This window comes from Pelophylax lessonae (genome assembly GCF_965119305.1).
Source record: "Pelophylax lessonae genome assembly, chromosome: 9".
NCBI classification, from domain to species: Eukaryota; Metazoa; Chordata; class Amphibia; order Anura; family Ranidae; genus Pelophylax; species Pelophylax lessonae.
The window spans coordinates 57,217,306-57,241,094 of NC_138776.1; the positions used below are offsets into that span (position 1 = coordinate 57,217,306).

General features: G+C 43.7%; 2 protein-coding genes across 2 annotated transcripts in view; both read left to right on the forward strand.

The window, feature by feature from the left end:
- LOC309563294 (inactive pancreatic lipase-related protein 1-like) overlaps positions 1–19,550 on the forward strand; it is a gene marked incomplete at its 3' end in the record, with an annotated part of 66,981 nt that extends 47,431 nt beyond the window's left edge. The window contains exons 9-11 of the mRNA XM_082267698.1: positions 11,863–11,992; positions 12,704–12,815; positions 19,382–19,550. Coding sequence (XP_082123824.1) covers positions 11,863–11,992; positions 12,704–12,815; positions 19,382–19,550 — 411 coding nt within the window. The remainder of the gene's footprint in view (positions 1–11,862; positions 11,993–12,703; positions 12,816–19,381) is intronic.
- The window catches only part of LOC309563814 (inactive pancreatic lipase-related protein 1-like), a 252,508-nt gene that overhangs the window by 227,385 nt on the left and 1,334 nt on the right, over positions 1–23,789 (forward strand). The window lies entirely within an intron of this gene.

A 23,789-nucleotide genomic window follows, 5' to 3' on the forward strand; every position in this document is an offset into this window, starting at 1 on the left:
TTTGGGCCAAAATGTATACTGCTACATGTCTCTGGTAAAATTAACCCAAATTATTTAGTCTGTGTGAAAGTTATTGAGTCTAGAAGCTATGGTACCAATTACTGAAAATTGATCACACCAGATGTACTGACGGCCTATCTCCTTTCTTGAGGCCCTGAAATGTCAGGACAGTACAAATACCGCCCAAATGACCCCTTTTTGTAAAGTAGACAGTCCAAGGTATTTAGTAAGAGGCATGGTGGGTTTTTTGAAGTTGTAATTTTTTCCCACAATTCTTGGGAAAATGAAGAAAAAAAATTTTTTTTCTTTTTTTTCCCACAAAGTTGTCAATTTATAAGCTATTTCTAACACATAGCATGTACACAGCAAAAATTACACCCAAAAATACATTCTGCTACTCCTTCCGAGTATGGCGATACCACATGTGTGAGACTTTTACACAGCCTGGCCACAAAAAGAGACTCCACGTCCAAGAAGCACCTTCAGGCATTCTAGGAGCATAAATACACATAAAACTTTCTTACTACCTATCACACTTTTCAAGGCCCTAGAGCACCAATACAATGGAAAAGTCCACAAAATTACCCCATTTTGGAAAGCAAACACTCCAACGTATATTCTATGAGGCATTATGTGTCGTTTGAACATATCATTTTTTTCCACAGGTTTTTGGAAAATGTGGGAAAAAAATGAAAACTTTTTTTTTTTACACAAAGTTGTCAATTTATAGGATATTCCTAACACATAGCATGTACACAGCAAAAATGACACCCCAAAATACATTCTGCCACTCCTCCTGAGTATGGCAATACCACATGTGTGAGACTTTTTCACAGCCTAGCCATATAGAGGGGCCCATCATCCAAGGCGCACCATCATGCATCCTAGCCACTTGCCTAGGCCTATTTTTGACATTTGGTGTTTACAAGCTAAAATCAGTTGTTTTGCTAGAAAACTGCTTAGAACCCCCAAACATTATATATATATTTTTTTTAGCAGAGACCCTAGAGAATAAAATGGAGATTATTGCAATATTTTTTATCACACCGTATTTGCGCAGCGGTCTTCCAAACGCAATATTTTTGGAAAAAATTCACTTTTTTTAATTAAAAAATAAGAAACCAGTAAAGTTAGCCCAATTTTTTTCCATAATGTGAAAGATAATGTTACGCCGAGTAAATAGATACCCAACATGTCATGTTTCAAAATTGCGCACGCTCACGGAATGGCGACAAACTTTGGTACTTAACCACTTAAGCCCCGGAGGATTTGGCTGCTAAAGGACCAGGGGTTTTTTTGCGATTTTTTACTGCGTGACTTTAACGGACAATTGCGCGGTCGTGCGACGCTGTACCTAAACGAATTTGACGTCCTTTTTTTCCCACAAACAGAGCTTTCTTTTGGTGGTATTTGATCACCTGTGCGATTTTTTGATCACGCGCTATAAACAAAAAAAGAGCGTAAATTTTGCAAAAATAACAATATTTTTCACATTTTTTATATGAAATTCCCCAAAAAAAAAAGTAAAAATCAAAATTTTTTAACATTTTTCGGCCAATTTGTTTTATGCTACCTATGTTTGGTAAAAAAAATCGCAAAAAGCGTATTTTGATTGGTTTGCGCAAAAGTTATCGCGTTTACTAACAAAGGGAAAGATTTCTGTCATTTTTGGTGTTTTTTTTTTTAACGCGTAATGGCGGCGATCTGCGATTTTTTTTTTCGGTACTGCGACATTGCGGCGGACAGATCGGACCCTTGACTGACATTTTTGACACTTTTGGGGTTACCAGTGACATTACTGCAGTAATCAGTGCTATACATATGCACTGTTACTGCAAAAATGACACTGGCAGGGAAGGGGTTAACTTTATTGGACAGGGAGGGGTTAAGTGTGTCCTAGGGGCGTGCTTCTAACTGTGTAGGGACATTCCTATTGGTGTAAAAGCAAAGATCCACCGTTCTACATAGTAGAACGGACAGATCTTCACTTTTACACAGGGAGAACTGACAGGCAGCTTGTTTACACAAGCTGCTCTGTCTTTCTCCCTTCACAGGAGCGATCGCAGTGTGACTGGCGGACATCGAGTCCGCCGGTCACACGCACTGACTTGCCTGTGAACGAGCCGCGGCGGGCGCGCGCCTCGGCGGGCGCGCGCCCGCCCGCGATAGGCTCGCAAGTCAGTGACAGGCGAGTGACGTACCGATACGTCACTCTGCCTGGCTGGGGCTGACCGCCGCAGTATATAGTCGTGCGGCGGTCGGCAACCGGTTAAAAATCCCCATAGGCGACAATTTAAAAATTTCTACAGGTTGCCATCTTTAAGTTACAGAGGAGGTCTAGGGCTCAAATTATTCCCCTTGCTCTAACGATCGCGGCGATACCTCACATGTGTGGTTTGAACACCGTTTACATATGTGGGCTGGGTTTCTGTATGCGTTCGCTTCTGCGCGCGAGCTCACGGGGACAGGGCGCTTTAATTTTTTTTTTTTTTTTAACTATTTATTTTATTTATTATTTTTTATTTTTACACCGTTTAAAAAAAAAAAAAAAATTGATGATTTTTATTTTTATTAAAAGGAATGTAAACATTCCTCGTAATAGAAATAGGCACGACAGGACCTCTTTTTTGTGAGATCTGGGGTCAAAAAGTCCTCAGATCTCACAAGTACACTAAAAGATAGAAAAAAAAAAAAAAAAAATTATTATATAAAATGAAAAAAAAAAAAAAGGACCTTTAAACCGGTTGCTAGGCAACAACATTTTCTGTAGCTCCGGTCCTCCAAGACCATAGAGTCAAGTGAGGGCAAGCTTGCCCTCACTCGACATCCTGTCTGTGAGGATCTGGGACCGGATCGTTTTCCCCGCTGCCGGCGGGTCCGGTAAGCGGGGAAAAGGACCGGAACGCGGCGGGAGGGGGGGGGCGCCTCTTCCGCCATCCCGGAAGGGTGATCCCACGGCGAATCCGCCGCTGGGACCACCCTTATCGGAAAGCCAACCGTCCACCGTTTAAAAAAATACCAGGGTTATGGCAGCTATCTGCTGCCATAACACTGGTATTTAGGTTTAAACGGAGGACGTATATAAACCTTTTTGGACTTGGACATGGTGGCTGTATGAAGGGTGATAGGTACTCGGGTACTTTGTTGGGCAGGTGACAGGTACTCTGGTACTGATGAGCAGGTGGCAGGTACTCGGGTACTCCGATAGGCAGGTGACAGGTACTCGGATACTCTGATGGGCAGGTGGCAGGCAGGTGATAAGTACTGATGAGTAGTACTGATACTGATAGGTGATACTGTACTGATGGGTACTGATGATCAGTACTGATACGTGATAGGTACTGATGAGTAGTGATGGGTACTGATGAGCAGGCGGCAAGTACTCGGGTACTTCAGGCGTCAGGTACTCTGATGAGCAGGTGGAAGGTACTCGGGTACTCTGATGGGTAGGTGACAGGTACTCAGGTACTCTGATGACAGGTACTCCGTTGACAGGTACTCAAAGTACCCGAGTACCTGTCATCAGAGTACCCGAGTACCTGTCATCAGAGTACCCGAGTACCTGTCATCAGAGTACCCGAGTACCCGTCATCAGAGTACCCGAGTACCCGTCATCAGAGTACCTGCGTACCCGTCATCAGAGTACCCGAGTACCCGTCATCAGAGTACCCAAGTACCCGTCATCAGAGTACCTGCGTACCCGTCATCAGAGTACCCGAGTACCCGTCATCAGAGTACCCGAGTACCTGTCATCAGAGTACCCGAGTACCTGTCATCAGAGTACCCGAATACCTGTCACCAGCCCATCAGAGTACCCGAGTACCTGTCATCTGAGTACCTGATGGGCTGGTGACAGGTACTCGGGTACTTTGATGGGCTAGTGACAGGTGCTCTTTATTGGGGGGGGGGGGCAATCAGTGTGGTTGGGGTGCACTATGATTGGTAACTAGCTGTTACCACACTCTTCCTCACACAGGATCAGTGTGTGAGGAGGAGAACACGGTGACAGCTTGTTACCGTGTTCTCTGTTGACATTTGTGACCGGCTGTGATTGGACACAGCCGGTCACGTGGTAAAGAGCCAATTTCATTACCTAGATCGGGGATCGACTCTGTCCGAGGGACGAGCCTCGTCCCCGATCGCTGCTCTGCGCGCCCCCGGGGGCGCGCATTGCAGAGAGAACGAGCGGCTCATGCTGGAGCCGCTCATGTGATCGGCTGTGATTGACACAGCCGATCACGTGGTAAACAGCCAATTTCTATTGGCTGTTTACCTTGATCAGGGATGGGCTATGTCCGAGGGACGAGCCTCACCCCCGATCGCCGCGCTGCGCGCCCCCGGGGGCGCGCAGTAGAGGGGAGATCCGGGCGACGTCATATGACGGCGGCCCGGATCCTCACAACCACTTTGCCGACGTCATTTTACATGACGCGGTATGGAAGTGGTTAAAGCCCTCTTTCATGCACAAAATAAAGCCATGTTCCACAAAGTCTCCCAACGGGTCTACAAGTGGGGGGATAAACCCAGTTGACAACTAACGCGCTCCTTGCAGCAACAAAAAGCAGCTTCCTTTATCCCCAAGATCAAACACACCGATGACTCCCTGGTGTATGACTCAACCTCCATCGCAGCCGAGTTCCATGCTTTCTACAAAAACTTATATGCAGTCCCCAAGGCTGTCCCTGACTCTTGCATGAGGAAATCGCTCATGTCCGAGTACATAGCCTCTTCCAATCTTCCGCCCATTCCCCCAAAAAAACTTGACGCCCTGGAAGCTAATATCTCTGTACCCGAATTGCACACGGCCCTGGCTTCCATGGCCTTGGGTAAAGCCCCAGGCCCAGACGGTTTTTCCTGTATCTTATTATAAACAGTATACGGACACCCTTCTCCCACATCTGGCCTCATATGTAAATACCCTTCCGGAGTGTGACTCCCTACGTTCTTAGACATTACACGTCCATGTGACTGTATTACCAAAGGAGGGCAAAGACCCCTCCCTCTGCCCCAGCTATCCCCCCATATCTTTATTGAATATAGATGCTAAACAATACGCCAAAGTCATAGCTAATAGATTACTTCTGCTTCTACCTGCCAGCATTGCGAATATCCAAACGGGCTTCATCCCTGGGCGCGACGCCAGGGACAATGTATCTTGCACGATCTCCCTCTTATTCCGTGTCTGGCGACGCTCCCAGCCCACCCTGCTGCTCTCCACAGATGTCAAAAAGGCTTTTGACAGGGTGGACTGGGAGTTCCTGATGACCACCCTCCAAGCTTTCGGTATTGGCCCACGTTTACTCTGTATGATTAAAGCGTTATACATTGCCCCCACAGCTCAAATACGGGTTAATGGCATTCTAAGTGACCCCTTCACACTTTCCAACGGAACTAGACAGGGCGGCCCTCTCTCCCCCATTCTCTTCGTCATGTCCCTTGAACCCTTCCTTGTCCGAGTCCAAGCTAACCCGTCCATTTACGGCATTACGGTCGGGGCGACGTCACATAAATACGCCGCCTATGCTGACGACATTCTTTTTTACGTTCAACAACCTCTCCTATCACTCCCCAATCTCCTCTCCGAATTTCATCAATACGGCTCACTATCCAACTTCAAAATTAACCTCTCGAAATCTGAAATCTTGAACATATCCATCCCCCCCTCACTGGTTTCTATGCGCCCATCCTTCCCCTTCGCCTGGCAGCCTTACTCCCTCAAATATTTAGGAGTCCACCTCACCGCTAACATCAATGATATGGCTATATCCCCTTACTTAATTCAATCAGATCAAACCTACACAAGTCCCATCATCTTGCTACCTCCTGGCTGGGCAGGGTGAATGTCATCAAGATGAACGTGCTGCCCAGGGTGCTCTTCCTGTTCCAAATGCTTCCGTTTAACGTACCTGGTAATTTTGTTCAGATATTGAATTCCTTGGTGAAGCAATATGTCTGGCGCCGCTCGCACCCTCGCATAGCTTTTTCTCTTCTTTCGAGAGTTAAGAGTCGGGGGGGGGTTGGCGGTACCTGACTTTGGGAGGTATCTGGCTGCTGCCTCCCTCACGCGGATAGCCGACTGGCAGCACTCCTCCCAATTGAAGCTTTGGGTCCAACTGGAGCAGGAGCTAGCGGCCACTCCTCTGTTCAACCAGATCTGGATCCCACTGAAAGCTATAAACCTCGTTGATACTATGTCCCATCTTACCAGCTTGGTCTTCCACGTGTGGGATGCACTCCACACATCCCACAACATCCAGTACAATTCTCCTCTTATGCCAATACTGGGTCATGAACTCTTCATACCGGGTTACCGAGACCCATCTTTCTAGCAGTGGCTTCATCACGTAACTTCCACTGACGGGATTCTACCTATAACCTATCCTCACCCATAACTTTCATGGACTACTGGAAATATCACCAGCTGAAGCAATTTGTGAGAGCTCTCCCTCAACCGCTACGGACCTTACGCTCTCTAAATCCACTCGAGCAATCCTAACCCGTTCAAAACCTTGCACGGGGATACTATCTCAGTTCTACAAAGCCTTGGACACACTGCTCCCTTGCTCCACCCCCTCCTTCCTGAAACAATGGGAGTTGGATCTACAAAGCCCTTTATCTGCAAGACAGGAAAATACCATCCTGTCCATGTCGCACACCTCTGCTATTTCCACCAGGACAGCTGAGGCCAACTACAAGCTGTTAACCCGATGGCACTATTCACCTGCTAAACTCCACAGCATGATTCCCTCTATACCTGGCCTGTGCTGGAGGGGGTGCGGTTTGAGAGCTACGCACGGCCATATATGGTGGTCATGCCCGATCATCCGACCCTTTTGGACCACAATATTGTCTTTAATCAAGGACATTCAGGGCTCCCCATTTCCTAATGATCCATGGACTGTACTGTTTCATGACACCAAATTGTCTTCTGCTCGCTACCGCAAGTCTATCACTCCACACCTACTTAATGCCGCCAAGGCTCTCATACCTAAGTACTGGAAACAATCTATTGCCCCCCCCCCCCCCATACATCAATGGTTGCATTCTGTTTACCGCATCTACCGCCTGGAAGACATGACCCGGGATTTCAGAGGACTTGCCCCCCTGGCTCACAAGACTTGGGCCTGTTGGCTAGCGTTTACTCATTCCTCCACCTATGCTAGATTTTTGTCGGTAGATTCTCCTTGATCTGGTCTTTTGTCGTTATAGAACACACCATAGGAGCCTGGGAGGCTCCTTCCCCCTTCCCTCTCCCCCCCCCCCTCCCTCCAGCTCCCTTCCCCTTTCGTTCTTTCTCTTTTTTCCTTCTCTACTTTCTTCATTTTCCTCTCCTCCTCTTATTTGGCAATGAGCGCCTTCGCTCTTATACCTAGTAGTTATGCATTATAATTCCTGCATATGTGGGTTACAAGTGCACCAGTGCATCTGCTTGATCCTGCTACCCTATGTTATTGTTACCTGTAACACAATTGGTTTTGGAATATGTCTACTGTCTGTTACACTTTAGGTATAATTTCCGTTTTTCTTTCTTTTCAGTATTGTAAAACCCTTTCTTTTCAATAAAAATATATTAAACAAAAAAAGAAGTGTATAAAGACTGGGATCATCCTGACAGGATGTTTGTTCCTCCTAAAAGCTTTTCATTGTTATATCCTATGGCAGATACGTTTTCTAAGAGATGAAAAATTCCCACTGTGGATGCAGCCATTTCTTCGGTTAACAAGAATTTACCTGTCCAGGTTTTTAAAGATCCAGCTGATAAAAGGTTGGAATCTTTATTGAAAGCCTCCTTTGTGGTTGCAGGCTCTGCAGTACAACCAGCAGTAGCAGCCATAGGAGTGTGTCAGTCTTTGAAAGACCGCATAAAGCGAGAGTCCAAGACAGTTCCTTCTGCCTCACACTTTGTGTTTCTCAGTAGATGCTTTTACGGACCCCATAAGGCAAATGCCACGGTTTGCTCTGATGACAGTGCATATGCACAGAATCCTTTGGTTAAAGAGCTGGTCTGTGGAATTATCAGGTAAAAAATGACTGGCTAGCTTCCCCTTTCAGGGAGAACGTCTTTTTGGTGATAATCTGGATAAGTATATCCAAAAGATCTCGGGGGGAAGAGTACGTTGCTACCTGTAAAGAGGAAGAGAAGGCATCCTTCCTTTAAAATCCCCAGCACTCATAATACCAGTGCTTCCAATTCCAGGCAGTGGCGACGTGCATCCAGACTAAAGCCTTCAGGGTAGGGTCAGAAAAAGCCCTGGGCTCAGAGATCAGTCAAATCTTCCTCTAAACCCTCTCAGTGAAGGGATGCTCCCACTTGCCTGGGTGGGGGGAAGGCTCCTGCAGTTCTCAGGGGTATGGGTGGAGTCGATTCAGGACAACTGAGTTGTCTCCACCATTTCACAGGGATACAAGCTGGAATTTGTTTTTTCCGCATCTTCGGTTTATGAGGTCAAGTATACCAACAGATACCCTAAAAGAAAGATCTCTCTTTCAGGCATTGGACCAGCTGAGAGCTCAGAGGGTGATAACCGAGGTTCCAGAAAACTAAAGGTTCAAGGGTTTTTACTCAAACCTATTACCTATTCATAATCCCCAAACCAAACAGGGATGTGAGACCTATTTTGGATCTCAAGGCGCTGAATCAGTTTCTGAATCGTCATTCTTTCCGCATGGAATCAATTTGTTTAGTCATAGCCTCCCTGCAGGGAGAGGAATTTCTAGCATCCATAGGCATCAAGGATGCATATCTTCATGTGCCTATATTTCAGACCCATCAAAGGTTTTTCCGTTTTGCGATTAGAACCCATCATTTCCAGTTTGTGGCCCTGCCCTTCGGGTTGGCCACAGCTCCAAGAGTGTTCACAAAGATCCTAGCTCCAGTATTGGCTGTTCTAAGGTCCTGAGGGAATGATCAGCGTCGGCTCTAAGCCGAAATATCCTTCAGACAGTACATTTTTTGGAACGTCTGGGTTGGATACTGGACTTAGCAAAGTCAGCATTACAGCCAGTCCAGCGTCTGGAATACCTGGGGCTTCTTGTCGACATGGTGCAGGCAAAGATATTCTTGCCAGCAAGAAGGTCTCAGACCTGAATGGTCAGGTTCAGTCTATAGTAAGGCTGAGATATCCTTCTATACGCCTTTGCATGATGTTACTGGGGAAGATGGTGTCCACATTCCAGGCAATCCCTATGCTCAATTCCATGCCAGACCCTTGCAGAACAACATTCTGTCTGCGTGGAATGGAAAAATTCAGTCCTTGGACCGGTCCATATCTCTACTACCAAGATTACGACAGAGTCTGAATTGGTGGTTGTTGACCAAAAATCTGGAGAGGGGGAAATACTTTCTTCTAGTGACCTGGAAGGTAGTGACTACAGATGCCAGTCTCCCTGGCTGGGGAGCAGTTCTGGAGGAAGCTACTGTCTAGGGGAAATGATCTTGGGTAGAGAGTCGTCTCCCATAAACATTTTGGAAATTCGTGCAGTCAGTCTTGCTCTGAAATTATGGACGCCCAGACTTTGGGGTCACCCTGTCAAAGTGCAATCCGACAATGCCACGGCCGTGGCTTATGTCAACCATCAAGGAAGCACAAGGAGTTGATCAGCCCAGAAAGAGGTGGATATTATCCTGTCCTCGGCAGAGAAGTTTGTGCCATGCCTGACAGCAGTGTTCATTCCAGAGAACTGGCAGGCAGATTTTTTGAGCTGTCAACAGATGTTTGCGGGGGAATGGTCTTTACATCCTGAGATTTTTCAAATGATCTGCCCACACTGGGGGGTCCCAGATGTAGATCTGCTGTCATCCAGGTTCAACAACAAGTTGGAGAGATTTGTGTCCAGGACCAGGAATCCACTCGCAGTTGGAGTGGATGCTTTGGTGATTCCTTGGGAGGAGTATTCCCTGATCTATGCCTTTCCTCTGGTACAGCTCATATTGCGTTTTTGCACAGTATCCAGCTAGAGGGGAGACCAGTAATTCTCGTAGCTCCAGCTTGGCCGAGGAGGATTTGGTATGCACAAATCCAGAGGTTGGCAGTGACGAGGCCTTGGGTTCTTCCACTGCGTCCGGAATAGCTCTCTCAAGGTCTGATATTCCACCCTGCTGTACAGTCTCTAAATTTGATGGCTTGGCTATTGAAGCCTTAAGGGCCATACACACTATAAGATTTTCTGAAGACTTTTTCCTTTAGATTTACCAAAACCATATAATATGAGGTCAATCCTAAACACTTTCAATTTGTATGCAATCTGGCAGGCCCTTGCACTACATAGAAAAGGTAAATCTGAAGAAAAAAGTCTTTAGAAAATCTTATAGTGTGTATGGCCCTTTAATCTTGGAAGAGTAGGGTGTATCTGGCTCCGCAGTTCATACACTGATAAATGCCAGGAAGGCAGTCTCTAGAAATATTTATTACAGGGTCTGGAAATCCTACATTGCCTGGTGTGAAGCAAGGAAATGGCATCCCCGCACATATATTATTTTTGGTAAAATTCTATCCTTCCTGCAAGCAGGGTTAGATATGAAATTAGCCCTGAGGACAATTAAAGGGCAGATTTCAGCTTTATCGTTTTTTCCCAGGAACTGATCGCTTCTCATTCGTTGGTTCAAACCTTCGTCCGGGGAATATTGCATTTGCTTCCACCAGTGAAGCCACTATTGTGTCCTTGGGATTTAAATTTGGTATTGGCAATTTTGCAAAAACAGCCTTTTGAACCTCTGGGGCAGGTTCCCCTGGTTCATTTGACCAGAAAACTGGTCTTTTTGATTGTGATAACTTCAGCTAGAAGGGTATCGGAACTAGCAACTCTTTCTTGTAAAGAGCCATTCTTGATATTTTATCAAGAAAGGGTGATTTTACGTCCTCACCCAGATTTTTTGCCCAAGGTAGTGTCCGCCTTTCATTTGAATCAGGACATTATACTACCTTCTTTTTTTCCAAATCCTCACTCAGAGGAGGAAAAGTTATTGCATTCTCTTGATGTAATGCATGCACTTAAGTTTTATTTACAGGAAACAGCTCAGATTCGTAAGACTGAGAGTTTGTTTGTGCTGCCAGAAGGCCCCAGAAAGGGGTTGGCAGCATCTAAATCTACGATTTCTTGTTGGATTCGCCAGTTTATTACCCAGGCGTATTGTTTAATAGGAAAGGTTCCACCTTTTCCTGTAAAGGCACATTCTACCAGAGGGGTAGGTGCCTCTTGGGCACATCGCCATCAAGCCTCTATGTCTCAGATTGGCAAGGCCACAACCTGGTCGTCAAGGAGTCTGCTTTTGGTCGCAGTGTTCTGCAGGCAGCGGTGTAATCCTTCTTTGGGGTTAGATGGTGGTATTTTTTTGTGTCCCCCCCTCCCCTCAGATGCATTGCTTTGGGACGACCCATATGTTATGATTTATGGCTCTGTCTTCTGTGATGTTCGAAAAGAAAATTAGATTTTTAATTCATACTTACCTGTAAAATCCATTTCTTGAAGTACATCACTGGACACAGAGGTCCCTACCCTCTTCTATGGGGTCTTTTATTGCTTGCTACAAAACTGAGTTACTTCCTGTATGGGAGGGGGTCATCAATTCTGATTGGGTGCCAGTGTCCTTCACCTATAGGTGGCTATATAACCCATATGTTATGATTTATGGCTCTGTCCCGTGATGTACTTCAAGAAATGGATTTTACAGGTAAGAATGAATTAAAAATCAATTTTTTTCACCATCCCCTACTCGATTTAAAAAAAAAAGGAAAGTTTTGGCTTTTGCTATAATTTAATGCTAATTTCTAAAAACTAAAACCCTGATTATTGTCCTGTGATGAAATTTCCTCTGAGCAGTGCCATTCTGTAATAATAAATGGTTGTGTCTTCTCCCTGCAGGGTTCCTGTTTTCCCTGCCCCCTCCAGAGATGCCCCACTATGGGCCATCACTCAGAACAGTATTACAACTTTAAAGACCTGAAGATGCAGCTCTACCTGAACACGGGCGCAGATCCTCAGCACTTCTCCAGTGAGTATTGCTGGAAGACCACTGGGGACATTTAAAGAGCAGCTTGGGATTTCACCACACATTAACATTTTTTCTGCTGCTCAGTTTTTCATTTTATTTTTTTTCTTCAGTTTCCAGGAGATGACCTGGAGTGATGTACCATGAAGAGTTCTGTACAATATATGATGGTGTAATGGGGAGAAAGAGTCCTAGGAAATTGTTGGGATGTGTATATAAAAAAGAGTGACATTCTCATTTAATTCAGCTCATGTTGCATCATTTAGCAGGTCACCTTCAGTTGGACTTGGTCTGTAATGCTGAAGACATTTTGCTGCTCATCTATGCCTCTGCTAATGAAGAATTTTAAAATTAGAACAGAAGAAGCAAAGCAAAGATAAGCAGGGAAAAATCATAAACATTACAAAACAAGTCCAGCTGAATATGTTTACCTACTACTGTACTAGGTATAAAAATATGAAAAAAAAGGACTTCTTTCTCCAGGTTTTTGGGGGCATAAACAAAATTGGCAGAATATCTGTGAATCGTGATACTGTACAGAATTGAATTCTCTGGGGGGTTTTTTCTGTGTTTGAGATCTGGTGAAATAAGATGAGAAACTCCTAGAATGCCTTACAATTGTCAGGATTGGAATTTCCTGTAAAATAAATAATGGAACTGAATGTTTCATGCTGAAGATCGAGATAACCTCCTGGCATTCTACCTTCTCTGCAGGTTGGAGATATAAAATTTCTCTAACATTAAATGGGACGGCAGAAACATTGGGGAAAATGTACATATCCATTTATGGAGTTGGAGGTAACGTGACCAAGCATCATCTGGAGAGGTAGGACGGCTCTAAACATAATATATGACTGTGCCATGGCAAATTATGAATTAATATACTGTACCTAGGTATGTGTGTGCTGAAATGTGTCATGTAGAACTGGACATGTAGAAAAAGGCTGGTGTTTGTAAAATTTAAAAGCTAAAACTGAAAGTTACACACATAAAGCCGGCCTTACATAGATCGAAATTCAGCTGAATCAGCAGGGACTGGCCAAATTTGAATGGATCCATTGATCGACTTGGGCACAACTAGCCTGTCAGATTTTTCTACATACGGTTCCTGCCAGTGGCTATAGCTGCTAGCAGCAACCATTGTATTCTGCCTGTCGGGAATGCTCCGCACGTCCCCTGCTGGCAGAATAAAATAGCGCAGTGGGAGGCATTCCCCTATCAACAATCATTGTGTTGATGGAGGAATCAAGTGTATTTTGTATCATCTATGGCCTGCTTGAGGGAAGGACTCATTACAGTAACTCCATCCCCTCCATAGCAATGATTCCTCCCATTGCTGGTCTGGAGTTTCAGTGAGAGACAGCCAGTCAGAAAGGAAATGGTTACTGCTGTGCTATCTCTAGAAAATCCCATAATGTCCTGGTGATTTCTTGCTGTGTAATAAAATATATGTAAACCCAGTCATTAAAGCTGAATTCTGAATATATTTAAAAAAAAATGGCACTGTTGCCTCTGCAAACTGCAATACTCTTGGGATAGAGGAATAAGGAGTAATACTTACTCTGGCAGACTGCAGTTCACTCCTTTCTCTGATGCTATGGGTTGTGGGAGTGCCCTCCAAGCCCTCATGTACAAGATAGAACTATGGAATATGCATTTTTTTTTAATGGCATTAGCGTGCTGGCCAGAGCACCTTAGAGAAAATGCTTTGTTGGATGGATGTGGAGGAAGCATGCTGAAGTGAGGGTTAAGGTACTGTAAGTATTACAGCTTATTCCTCTAGACCTAAAGTGGAATTAAAGGCAAAACCTAACTAACTCCAAACCTACTCTTAGCCACATTCTAAGCCTAATCTATCTAGATCTGTAAAGAAAAAATCACTATACTTACCTATTGTGCAGCCGCTCCGGTCCCTAGGCTGAGCTGTTACCTGCGGCTTCAGTGTGTTGGAGAGGCAGCCGACAGCAAAAGCCCTATAGTAAGTCTATGGGTGACATCATTTCCCAGGTATTTCCCAGCCATTGTCCACTTTCTCCTGCACACAGAGGGCACTGCTGGGGACCGGACCAGAGCGGCTTCAGACCAGGTAAGTATAGCGATCTTCTCTTTACAGGGTTAGATCGATTATGCTTTGAATGTGGCTGAGTAGGCTTAGAGTTAGTTAGGTTTTGCCTTTATTTCCACTTTATAAGCATTTAACTCTTGGAGTGTAGGGGGCCCCACTGCTAGGGTCATTTTTCTTCTGCCTACTTAAAACCCTTCCTAACCAGGGTAAGCAGTAACATCACCACTTATATATATATATATATATATATATATATATATATATATATATATAAATAATACAGGCAGGATTAATACGAAGAAAATGCATCAGCAGTGCTCCACTCTTAGCATAACTGCATGCATGACTGCATACAGCAATGTCTTCACCTGGTAACCCACCTCTCTTAATGTGTATCACTGCTTCTGGCTTACTTACAAGATTGTTGATAAATATGGCAGGAGGAGCTAACAGTGGAGTGCAGCTGATACATTTTTTCATGTTTCTGATGGGGAGTGGAGACAGACTAAAGTGGCCGGCACCCAGGTGGCCAAGTACAGGAGGGGCAAGACTTGTGCGGAGCGGTGGATTTGGGTATATGATACAGGCAATAGAATCACTTGTGGCAAAGTCAAAAACTATTCCAGTTGTCTAATGTAGTCAATAGAGACTAATGTTTAAACATTATCAATATAACTTTAAACCTCAGATCCCCGAAACTACTTCAGTCCACATGCATAGAGCAGGCACATTACTTGACAATGTGTTACGAACATGAGAAATAAAAAAAAAAAACAACTAACATATCTGCACATAATGCACTAAGCATGTCCTAATAAAAAGAACAAGGTCCACATTACTCTTACTTATATATAGTATCTCTGGGATCGGGCTAACAAAAAGTTTTACCCATATAAGGATGCAACTTTCGAACAGAAAGCACTGCATAATCTCTGTTGGGGTGGACCAGCAATACCTGGTCTTTCATAATGTGTTGTCCCAGAGTACACTCTTTGAAACACCAGTAAAAGTCCTGAGCCCAGTCCTGATGCTGTCTGGGAGTCCTGAGGGATTCCCACACTGCTCAATCATATATCCACTGCCACTCCTCATCCACTAAATTAAACACCTCCTTTGGAACATAAGGGAACTCCTAGTCGAACTCTAACTGAGCTTGAAAACTTTAAACAACAAGAAACAAAAAAGGGGGGCAAATTCGCAAAAGCCTAGTGCATCATCCCCAGCACTTTATTTAAAGATACAAATTATACTCACAAACCAAAAAGGAATGTTAGCATATCAGAATCCAGAAGTCAGCTCTCCAACCTCATAGAATAGCACAGATGACAAAACTGAGAAGGGGGCCATTCCCCCTAAATGCGTCAGTTGGTTTTGTCATCCATGTAATTCCATGAGGTTGGAGGGCTGACTTCTGGATTCTGTAACCTTGTTAGGCTAACATTCCTGTTTGGTTTGTGAGTATAATTTTTAGAAGGTTACTGCGCCCTTTTTTGTTTTTTAGAGGAAATACAACGAAGCACAAGGCTAAAAAATTGACTATGTTGGTAACCATGAAACATGGAGTTCACACAGTGTAAATATAAAATGAACAGACTTTTATTACATTCCTTAGAAAACATAAGGTACAGAGAAAGCCTACACAGGCGTCAGCCCGTATGAAGTCACACACATTTCTCCAAACTGATCAGTGGCCACCAAAGCTCAGAGAATCAGATACCAGATGGTGTCAGATGGGATGACAGTATGTGGCTATTCCTCTTTATGTTTAGCGACAATTATCACTTATTCAGGAGATAAAATGAGCCCAAGAACTGAGGAGATAAAATGAGCCCAAGAACTGTCTGTAATGGAGCACAAATATATAATAAATATATTTTAATAACAGTAATGCAGTATTTGTGCAATGTTTTTTAATCTTTTACGTACAGTAATAATACACAATTACATAATCTGTCTGAACATAAAATGGGTATTACTGATCAGCTTCCCAATAGAGCACCAGGGCGAGTGCCAAAGTTAGAGCACAAGGCAAAAGCACCAAAACCTCCCCCATGGTGGGCATTGGGGACAACAAGAGGGCACCCACCCATGCCAAGAGAAAAAGTAAAAAATAATAAGCATAGGAAAAAAAAGGGATAGAGTAGTAAGACAAATCATAAAAAAACAAAAAAGTAGGAAAGAAAGAGGGGAAAAGGGGAGAAGGGGAGGGGAAAAAGATTCTCTGTAACTTTGTTACGCTAACATTGTTTTTTGGTTTGGGAGTAATATTTGGAGACGGTTACTGCACCTTCTTATGTTTTTTTGTTGTAAAGTACAGAATTCCTCAATCTGAGGAGAGCTGCACCTCTATTACTATCCAGATTGGGTTGCACAGTAGTTATATTTGTACAGTTTATGGCAAGCTTCCCTGTGAATTATGAGCACCTAACGTCAAGTTTATATTGCTCCATGTAAACAGGAGAACCTAGTTAACCTTCTCTGGAATCTTTCTTTTTGGGGGGCAGATTTACATTGGGCATACTCTGGCATGTCTTACACCAAGCCCCTTGTCCATTACAGTGGGAACCTGTGTCACAGCCCCAAAAGGCAAGGCCCAAGTAGGGTGGGCTAGATGTACAACTTGGGAGTACAAGGTAGAAGGTAAAGAAACAAACTCTAAAGGAGTGTTCTCCACAAATGGAGGTACTTCAGTCACCTCCGCAGTATCTATACTGTCATCCTCCAAGATAGGCTGTGCACTCCCAGTAGAGATGTCCTTATGGTCTGCAGCCTCCAGACACAGCAGTTGGTTGAAGCTACCTTAGCAGAGAGATTATTGGTTAACACTGAACAACTTCGGATTCAGCTATTTTGCTGAGGGAGAGCCGCTCCATCTCACTGGAAACACGCCTAGTGGCGGCAATATTCACTGACAGTATTGTTTCAAACTCCCCCTCAGGGGCGTATCTCACACTTCCACCTTTTAAGCACATAATGCTCCTCCTCTTGTTTTTGCACATGCCTTCCCTTCAAGAAAATTCTAGAAAGTTCCAAAAACTTCTCCTCTTTTCTCTGACATCTCTTTTCCCAGATGTCTCAAGGTATTCCGTGACTCTCTTCGTGTCCTATCCTGCCAACTACGCCAAATTGTTGGCAGGGCAGAGTGAATGTGGACATGCCAATGCAAGTCCAATTTTGCTAATCTGAACTACTTCCATTACCAGAGGAAGTCAGTATGTTTTATGTCCAAATAAAACACAATAAAAGCACCAACATCTTTTGATCAAGAGGCCTACTTTAAAGTTCCCAGATATAGGCCAGAGCACAAAATAAAGTAAGTCCAGTCCAACTGTTACTTTTTCTTTACTGTTAAGCAAGGGATATTCAAACCTCTTCAGTGCAGATATTTCTCTAAAACAGAATGTAATGAGTCAAGACATTTCCACTCATAATACAGGCGGTTACCTCTTGTCCGGTTATAGGGGGGCCTTCCAGCTACTGAGATGGATATTGAGGGTGATGCCCAGCTGGGGAAATCCCTCTTTCCTATCAGCCTGCATCTTGTTTAGGAATGGCCTCAAAGGATCATCTCTCCTCTTCCTTCTCCAGTACATGGACTCCACCTACACCCACTTCACAGCCCTATACTGTATACAGTATCTCACAAAAGTGAGTACACCCGTCACATTTTTGTAAATATTTTATTATATCTTTTCATGTGACAACACTGAAGAAATGACACTTTGATACAGTGTAAAGTAGTGAGTGTACAGCTTGTATAACTGTCAATTTGCTGTCCCCTCAAAATAACTCAACACACAGCAATGAGTGTCTAAACCGCTAGCAACTAAAATGAGTACACCCCGTAAGTGGAAATTCCCAAATTGGGACCAAAGTGTCAATATTTTGTGTGGCCACAAATATTTTCAAGCACTACCTTAACCCTCTTGGGCATGGAGTTTACCAGAGCTTCACAGGTTGCCACTGGAGTCCTTTTCCACTCTTCCATTATGACATCACAGAGCTGGTGTATGACCGTGCACTCCTCCACATCTCGTTTGAGGATGTCCCACAGATGCCCAATAGGGTTTAGGTCTGGAGACATGCTTGGCCAGTCCATCACCTTTACCCTCAGCTTCTTTAGCAAGACAGTAGTCATCTTGGAGGTGTTTGGGGTTGTTATCATGTTGGAATACTGCTCTGCAGCCCAGTCTCTGAAGGGAGGAGATCGTGCTCTGCTTCAGTATGTCACACGACATGTTGGCATTCATGGTCCCCTCAATGAACTGTAGTGCCAGCAGCACTCATGCAGCCCCAGACCATGACAATCCCACCGCCATGCTTGACTGTAGGCAAGACACACTTGTGTTTGTACTCCTCACCTTTTTGCCGCCACACATGCATGACACCATCTGAAGAAAATAGAAAATAAATGTATCTTTGTCTCATCAGACCACAAGACATGATTCTAGTAATCCATGTCCTTAGTCTGCTTGTCTTCAGCAAACTGTTTTTGTGGGCTTTCTTGTGCATCATCTTTAAAAGAGGCTTCCTTCTGGGATGACAGCCATACAGACCAATTTGATGCAGTGTGCAGCGTATGGTCTGAGCACTGACAGGCTGACCCCCTGACCCCCCCACCCCTTCAACCTCTGCAGCAATGCTAGCAGCACTCATCTATTTCCCAAATGACGCTGAGCATGTGCACTCAACTTCTATGGTCGACAATGGCGAGGCCTGTTCTGAGTGGAACCTGTCCTGTTAAACCGCTGTATGGTATTGGCAACCGTGTTGCAGCTCAGTTTCAGGGTCTTGGCAATCTTCCTATAACCTAGGCCATCTTTATATAGAGCAACAATTCTTTATTTCACATCCTCAGAGAGTTCTTTGCCATGAGGTGCCATGTTGAACTTCCAGTGACCAGTATGAGAGAGTGAGAGCGATAACACCAAATTTAACACACCTGCTCCCCATTCACACCTGAGACCTTGTAACACTAACAAGGCACATGACACGGGAGGGAAAATGCCCAATTGGCCAAATTTGGACATTTTCACTTAGGGGTGTACTCACTTTTGTTGCCAGCGGTTTCATCAATAATAGTTGTGTGTTGAGTTATTTTGAGGGGACAGCAAATTTACACTGTTATACAAGCTGTACACTCACTACTTTACATTGTAGAAAAGTGTCATTTCTTCAGTGTTGTCACATGAAAAGATATAATAAAACGTTTACAAAAATGTGAGGGGTGTACTCACTTTTGTGAGATACTGTATATATAATTATGATAATCATATACCTTTAAATAATCATACATTTATTTTCTTTTTACATTTTTCTCTCTGTAGTGGAAATCTGGTCCCTGGAGACACCTACTCTAAGTTTATTGATTCTGCAGTTAAGCTGCATCCATTAGATCATGTGACATTCAACTGGACCTCAGTATTCTTTAACATCTTCAAGACTCAGCTGGGAGCGTCCAGGATCAACATGCAAACTGGAGATGGAACCATGTAAGCTACTCACAATGTTGTGTATCAGAGAGGAACTAGTGCTGACTGGGTTAGGTACAGCTGGGAGACAAACAATATAAAGGGATTGTAAAGGAAGAAGGTTGTTTTTTATGTTAATGCATTCTATGTATTAGGATTAAAAAAACTTCTCTGTACAGCAGCTCCCCTTATACTTACCTAAACCCATCTCTATCCAGCGATGTTGCAGGAGTGTCTCAGCTGCCCTAGACTCCCTTCCTCATTGGCTGAGACAGCAGCGTGGCGCGATTGGCTCCCGCTGCTGTCAATCAAAGTCAGCCAGCCAATCAGCAGAGAGAGAGAGGGCAGGGCTGTGTCACAGTTCCGTGTCTAAATGGACACAGGGAGCTGTGACTCGGCTCGGGTGGTCTCATTCGTCCAGTCAAATGTACTGAGAATTTTCATTCAAATAATCATATGAACAATTGTTCGAGAATCTACTAGTGTAAGGCCAGTTTAATTGCTCTGTGATATCCCTTCCTTTGATCAGTTTCCTTCTCTCAGTCTCACCAAATTATAATATTTTCCATATTTAGGTAATGAAGTGAAACATTTTAGAAAGTATAACCATATGTTATGATGAGGAGGGCCAAAAGGAACAAAAAAGCCTCCAATGTAAAGTGCACGGAGCCTCCTTAGAACAAAATGTATCTACATATCTTACTTCCATAACAAAACACAAAAAAATAAACCATGCAGCAAATTGTTCCTTTATGTCTCTGGGTAAACTGGACAACCAGAACCAGATGTTAAAATGCAGATACAACCAAATACAATACTGCACTGTATCTGTGCAGTAACCTGGATGTACCATTGGCCCAAAGGCATCAATATAGAATTTATGGACTTGCTGTAAGATCCTTATCTAGTGTCCACTGTGGGACACAGTGGGCTTGATTTACTAAAAATGGTGCAAAATCTGGTGAAGCTCTGCATAAAAACCAATCAGCTTCTAGGTTTTATTGTCAAAGCTTAATTGAACAAGCTGAAGTTAGATGCTGAGTGGCTACCATGCACAGATGTACAGCTGCACCAGATTTTGCACTCTCCAGTTTTAGTAAAGCAACCCCAGTATGTCTAACAACCTAATTTTTTGCTTAAAAAATGTACATCTCTAATGTTTATGTTGAAGAAATGGTTTCCAAGGGTCACACACTAAAGGTTTGCTCCCTAATTTCTCCTTGATTTTTTTACCTCCATCCTTTCTGTGTCATCACACTAATTGGTAGACCTTCCAGCGATAAGTTCTTAACCTTCAGGATGCATCCAAACTGCTGTAATGTGTGGACAGTCAAAGCCATGTTGTCCAGCAGAGCCTGCGCCAATTTTTTCCTCAACAAGTGGCCATTTAGTTATCCCTCATTGGGGATACCACAAGAACACAAAAGGGCTAAAAATGGCTCCAGCATGTTGGGGAACACCTGAGATGCAGAAGAGTACAGCCACAAATTGATAGTGTAGGACCCCCACAGCAAAGTAAAGGGCAATATGCTGGAAAGTTGGGAACATGTATGTATTCCTCCTTGATGTCCACAGAAGCCAGAAGATTTCCTATTGCAGGGAGGCAAAGTGAGACCCAGTGGATTCCCTGTAGAATTTATAGACTGGAATGAAGACATTCAAAGTTTTAAGGTCCAGGTTGGGTGGATGGTTATTTCAATATGGGAACATTGAATGAGTTAGAAAAAATCCTAGAAACCACGTTAATGCAGGAACTGGGGCAATAATATCTATATTCAGATAATCCTAAAGGTTTTGATTGAGATTTACTCATTTGTTTTATGACAAAGGAAAGATGGAGGTGAGAAAGGGAGGGAGTGAAACTCCACTTTCGAGCTGTTGGAAACCTGAATCCATTTAGTATAAGCCAAAAAAAAAAAAGGATTTAGGAGTTCCTGTGTCCTTCAATGGATGAGTTTGAAATAATAATTGGCATTGACCCACCCACAAAATTAGGAATAAACTTCTTATTTTTTAGATTTCTAATGGAAGTAAGACAAGTGGATACAATGTATACAGTTCTAAGTGATGGAGGATCTAAACTAGTCATTCTCATTCAGGATTCCATGGAACCCTGGGGTTTCTCCAGAGGATGCTAGGGGTTCCTTGAGCTGTGGCTAATTGACCTCCCATCTGATGGTACCTGCATATTTCTGGATCCAACAAGACTTGGCAGAGCTAAGTGCAACACCAAGAAAAATGTTAACTGTCTATAGGGGGGAATTTATACAAAAAGAAAAAAAAAAACTGCACTTAGTGCCAACCCCAATCCCTAAACTTGTACAGCCACATTCAAAAACACAAAAAAATCAATTTGCCAGCATATAAGATGACTTTTTAACTTTAAAAACATCCCCCAAAAATAGGGGGTCATCTTATACATGGAGAAAAATGTGTAAGGTCCAAAACGAACGTCCCTAATAATCTCTCAACCCGCTGGATGTGCGGTAATAATGTATGTACCATAGCGGAGTAAAAAAATGTGAGGGCTACTGTGTTTTACATGGCCTAAAACAAACATCTCTATTAATTTCCAAGCAGGGTAAGTACACTGGGTGTTATCTCTCAATGCGCTGGATGTGTGGTAATACTGTACCCGTATGTACCAAAGCTTCGGCTACATACAGTATACCGTGCTGAGCCAATTAGGGTGAGCAATGTATTCTATTCATAAATAGAGTAATATCATCAGTCCGCCTCTCTGACTCCACCAATCCGAGCAGAGTTTGTATTCAATAAAAGAATGCATTGCTCACCGTGATTGGCTCAGTGCGGTATACTGTATGTAGCCGAAGCTACACTACATACTGGTACAGTATTACCGCACATGCAGCGTGTTGAGAGATTACACCCTGTGCACTTACCCTGCTTGGAGATTAATAGGTACGTTTGTTTTGGGCCATGTAAAGTACCGTAGTCCTCACATTTTTTACTACGCTACTGTACATCTAGTATTACAGCACATCCAGCGGGTTAAGAGATTAATAGGGACATTCGTTTTGGGCCATGTAAAGTAGTCCTCACATTTTATACTCTGCTACGTTACAGAAGGGGTGTAGTCTTATATGGCGAGTATAGCCCACACTGCTCAAAGAAATGAAAGGAACACTTTTTAATCAGAGTATAGCATCAAGTCAATTAAACTCCTGGTATATTGATCGGGTCAGTTAAGTAGCAGAGGGGTTTGTTAATCAGTTTCAGCTGCTTTGGTGTTAATGAAATTAACAAGTGCACTAAATTGGCAACAATGTGAAAACCTCAAAAACAGGAATGGTTTAACAGGTGGAGGCCACTGACATTTTCTTCCCTACTCATTTTTTCTGACTTTTATTCACTAGTTTTGCATTTGGCTAGGGTCAGTGTCACTACTGGTAGCATGAGGCGATACCTGGACCCTATAGAGGTTGCACAAGCAGTCCAACTCCTCCAGGATGGCACATCAATATGTGCAATTGCCAGAAGGTTTGCTAAGTCTCCCAGCACAGTCTCAGGAGCGTGGAGGTGATCCCAGGAGGCAGGCAGTTACTCAAGGGCTTTACCTCCTTCTTTCCAATTCTCAGCAGACGATCAGTATCCCGCTCTCTGAAAGCGGGGGTTGATTCCCCTTTTTTAGGACCATAGCCGAGGTCTTCAGGGTCCCCGGCGACATTGATGAAGTGAATGCGCTGAAGCTGCAGGTTGATCAGTGGAAGATCCCAACCGGACTGGAAGACCCGCACGTTCCAGATGGTTCCCTGGTTTTATGTGATCCAACCCGAGGGGAGGTAATGTGATCCTTTCATACAGGCATCGGAGTTAGTGCTGAGAAGTTTGATTACATTGGCCCTTTTTACATTTATTTGTGGTGAGTTTTCTGCCTGTGGGGGAGATCATCCACGAGGTGTGGTGAAGTCTTATTCAGGTTATTTTGGAGACACTGATCTCTCTGATCTTTTAACACCACGGCTACTGGGATTTATGTGGTTTAAAGGAGTTATGTCAGTGGACTTTTTTACCCTTTTTTCCCATTTGTGCACATTTTTATTCAAGTTTGCTGCTTTTATTTTAATATCTCTTATATATAGTTTAATCACAGTAGATTATTCTAGCTATATTTTTTTACACAGTACACTCTGTGTTGAAGCGCTGCTAATGTGTGATTGATATTTTATCATACATATTATTATATATTTACATTTACACACCTGGCACCTTCTACAAGGGAAAAACCCTCTCAGGTCACCAA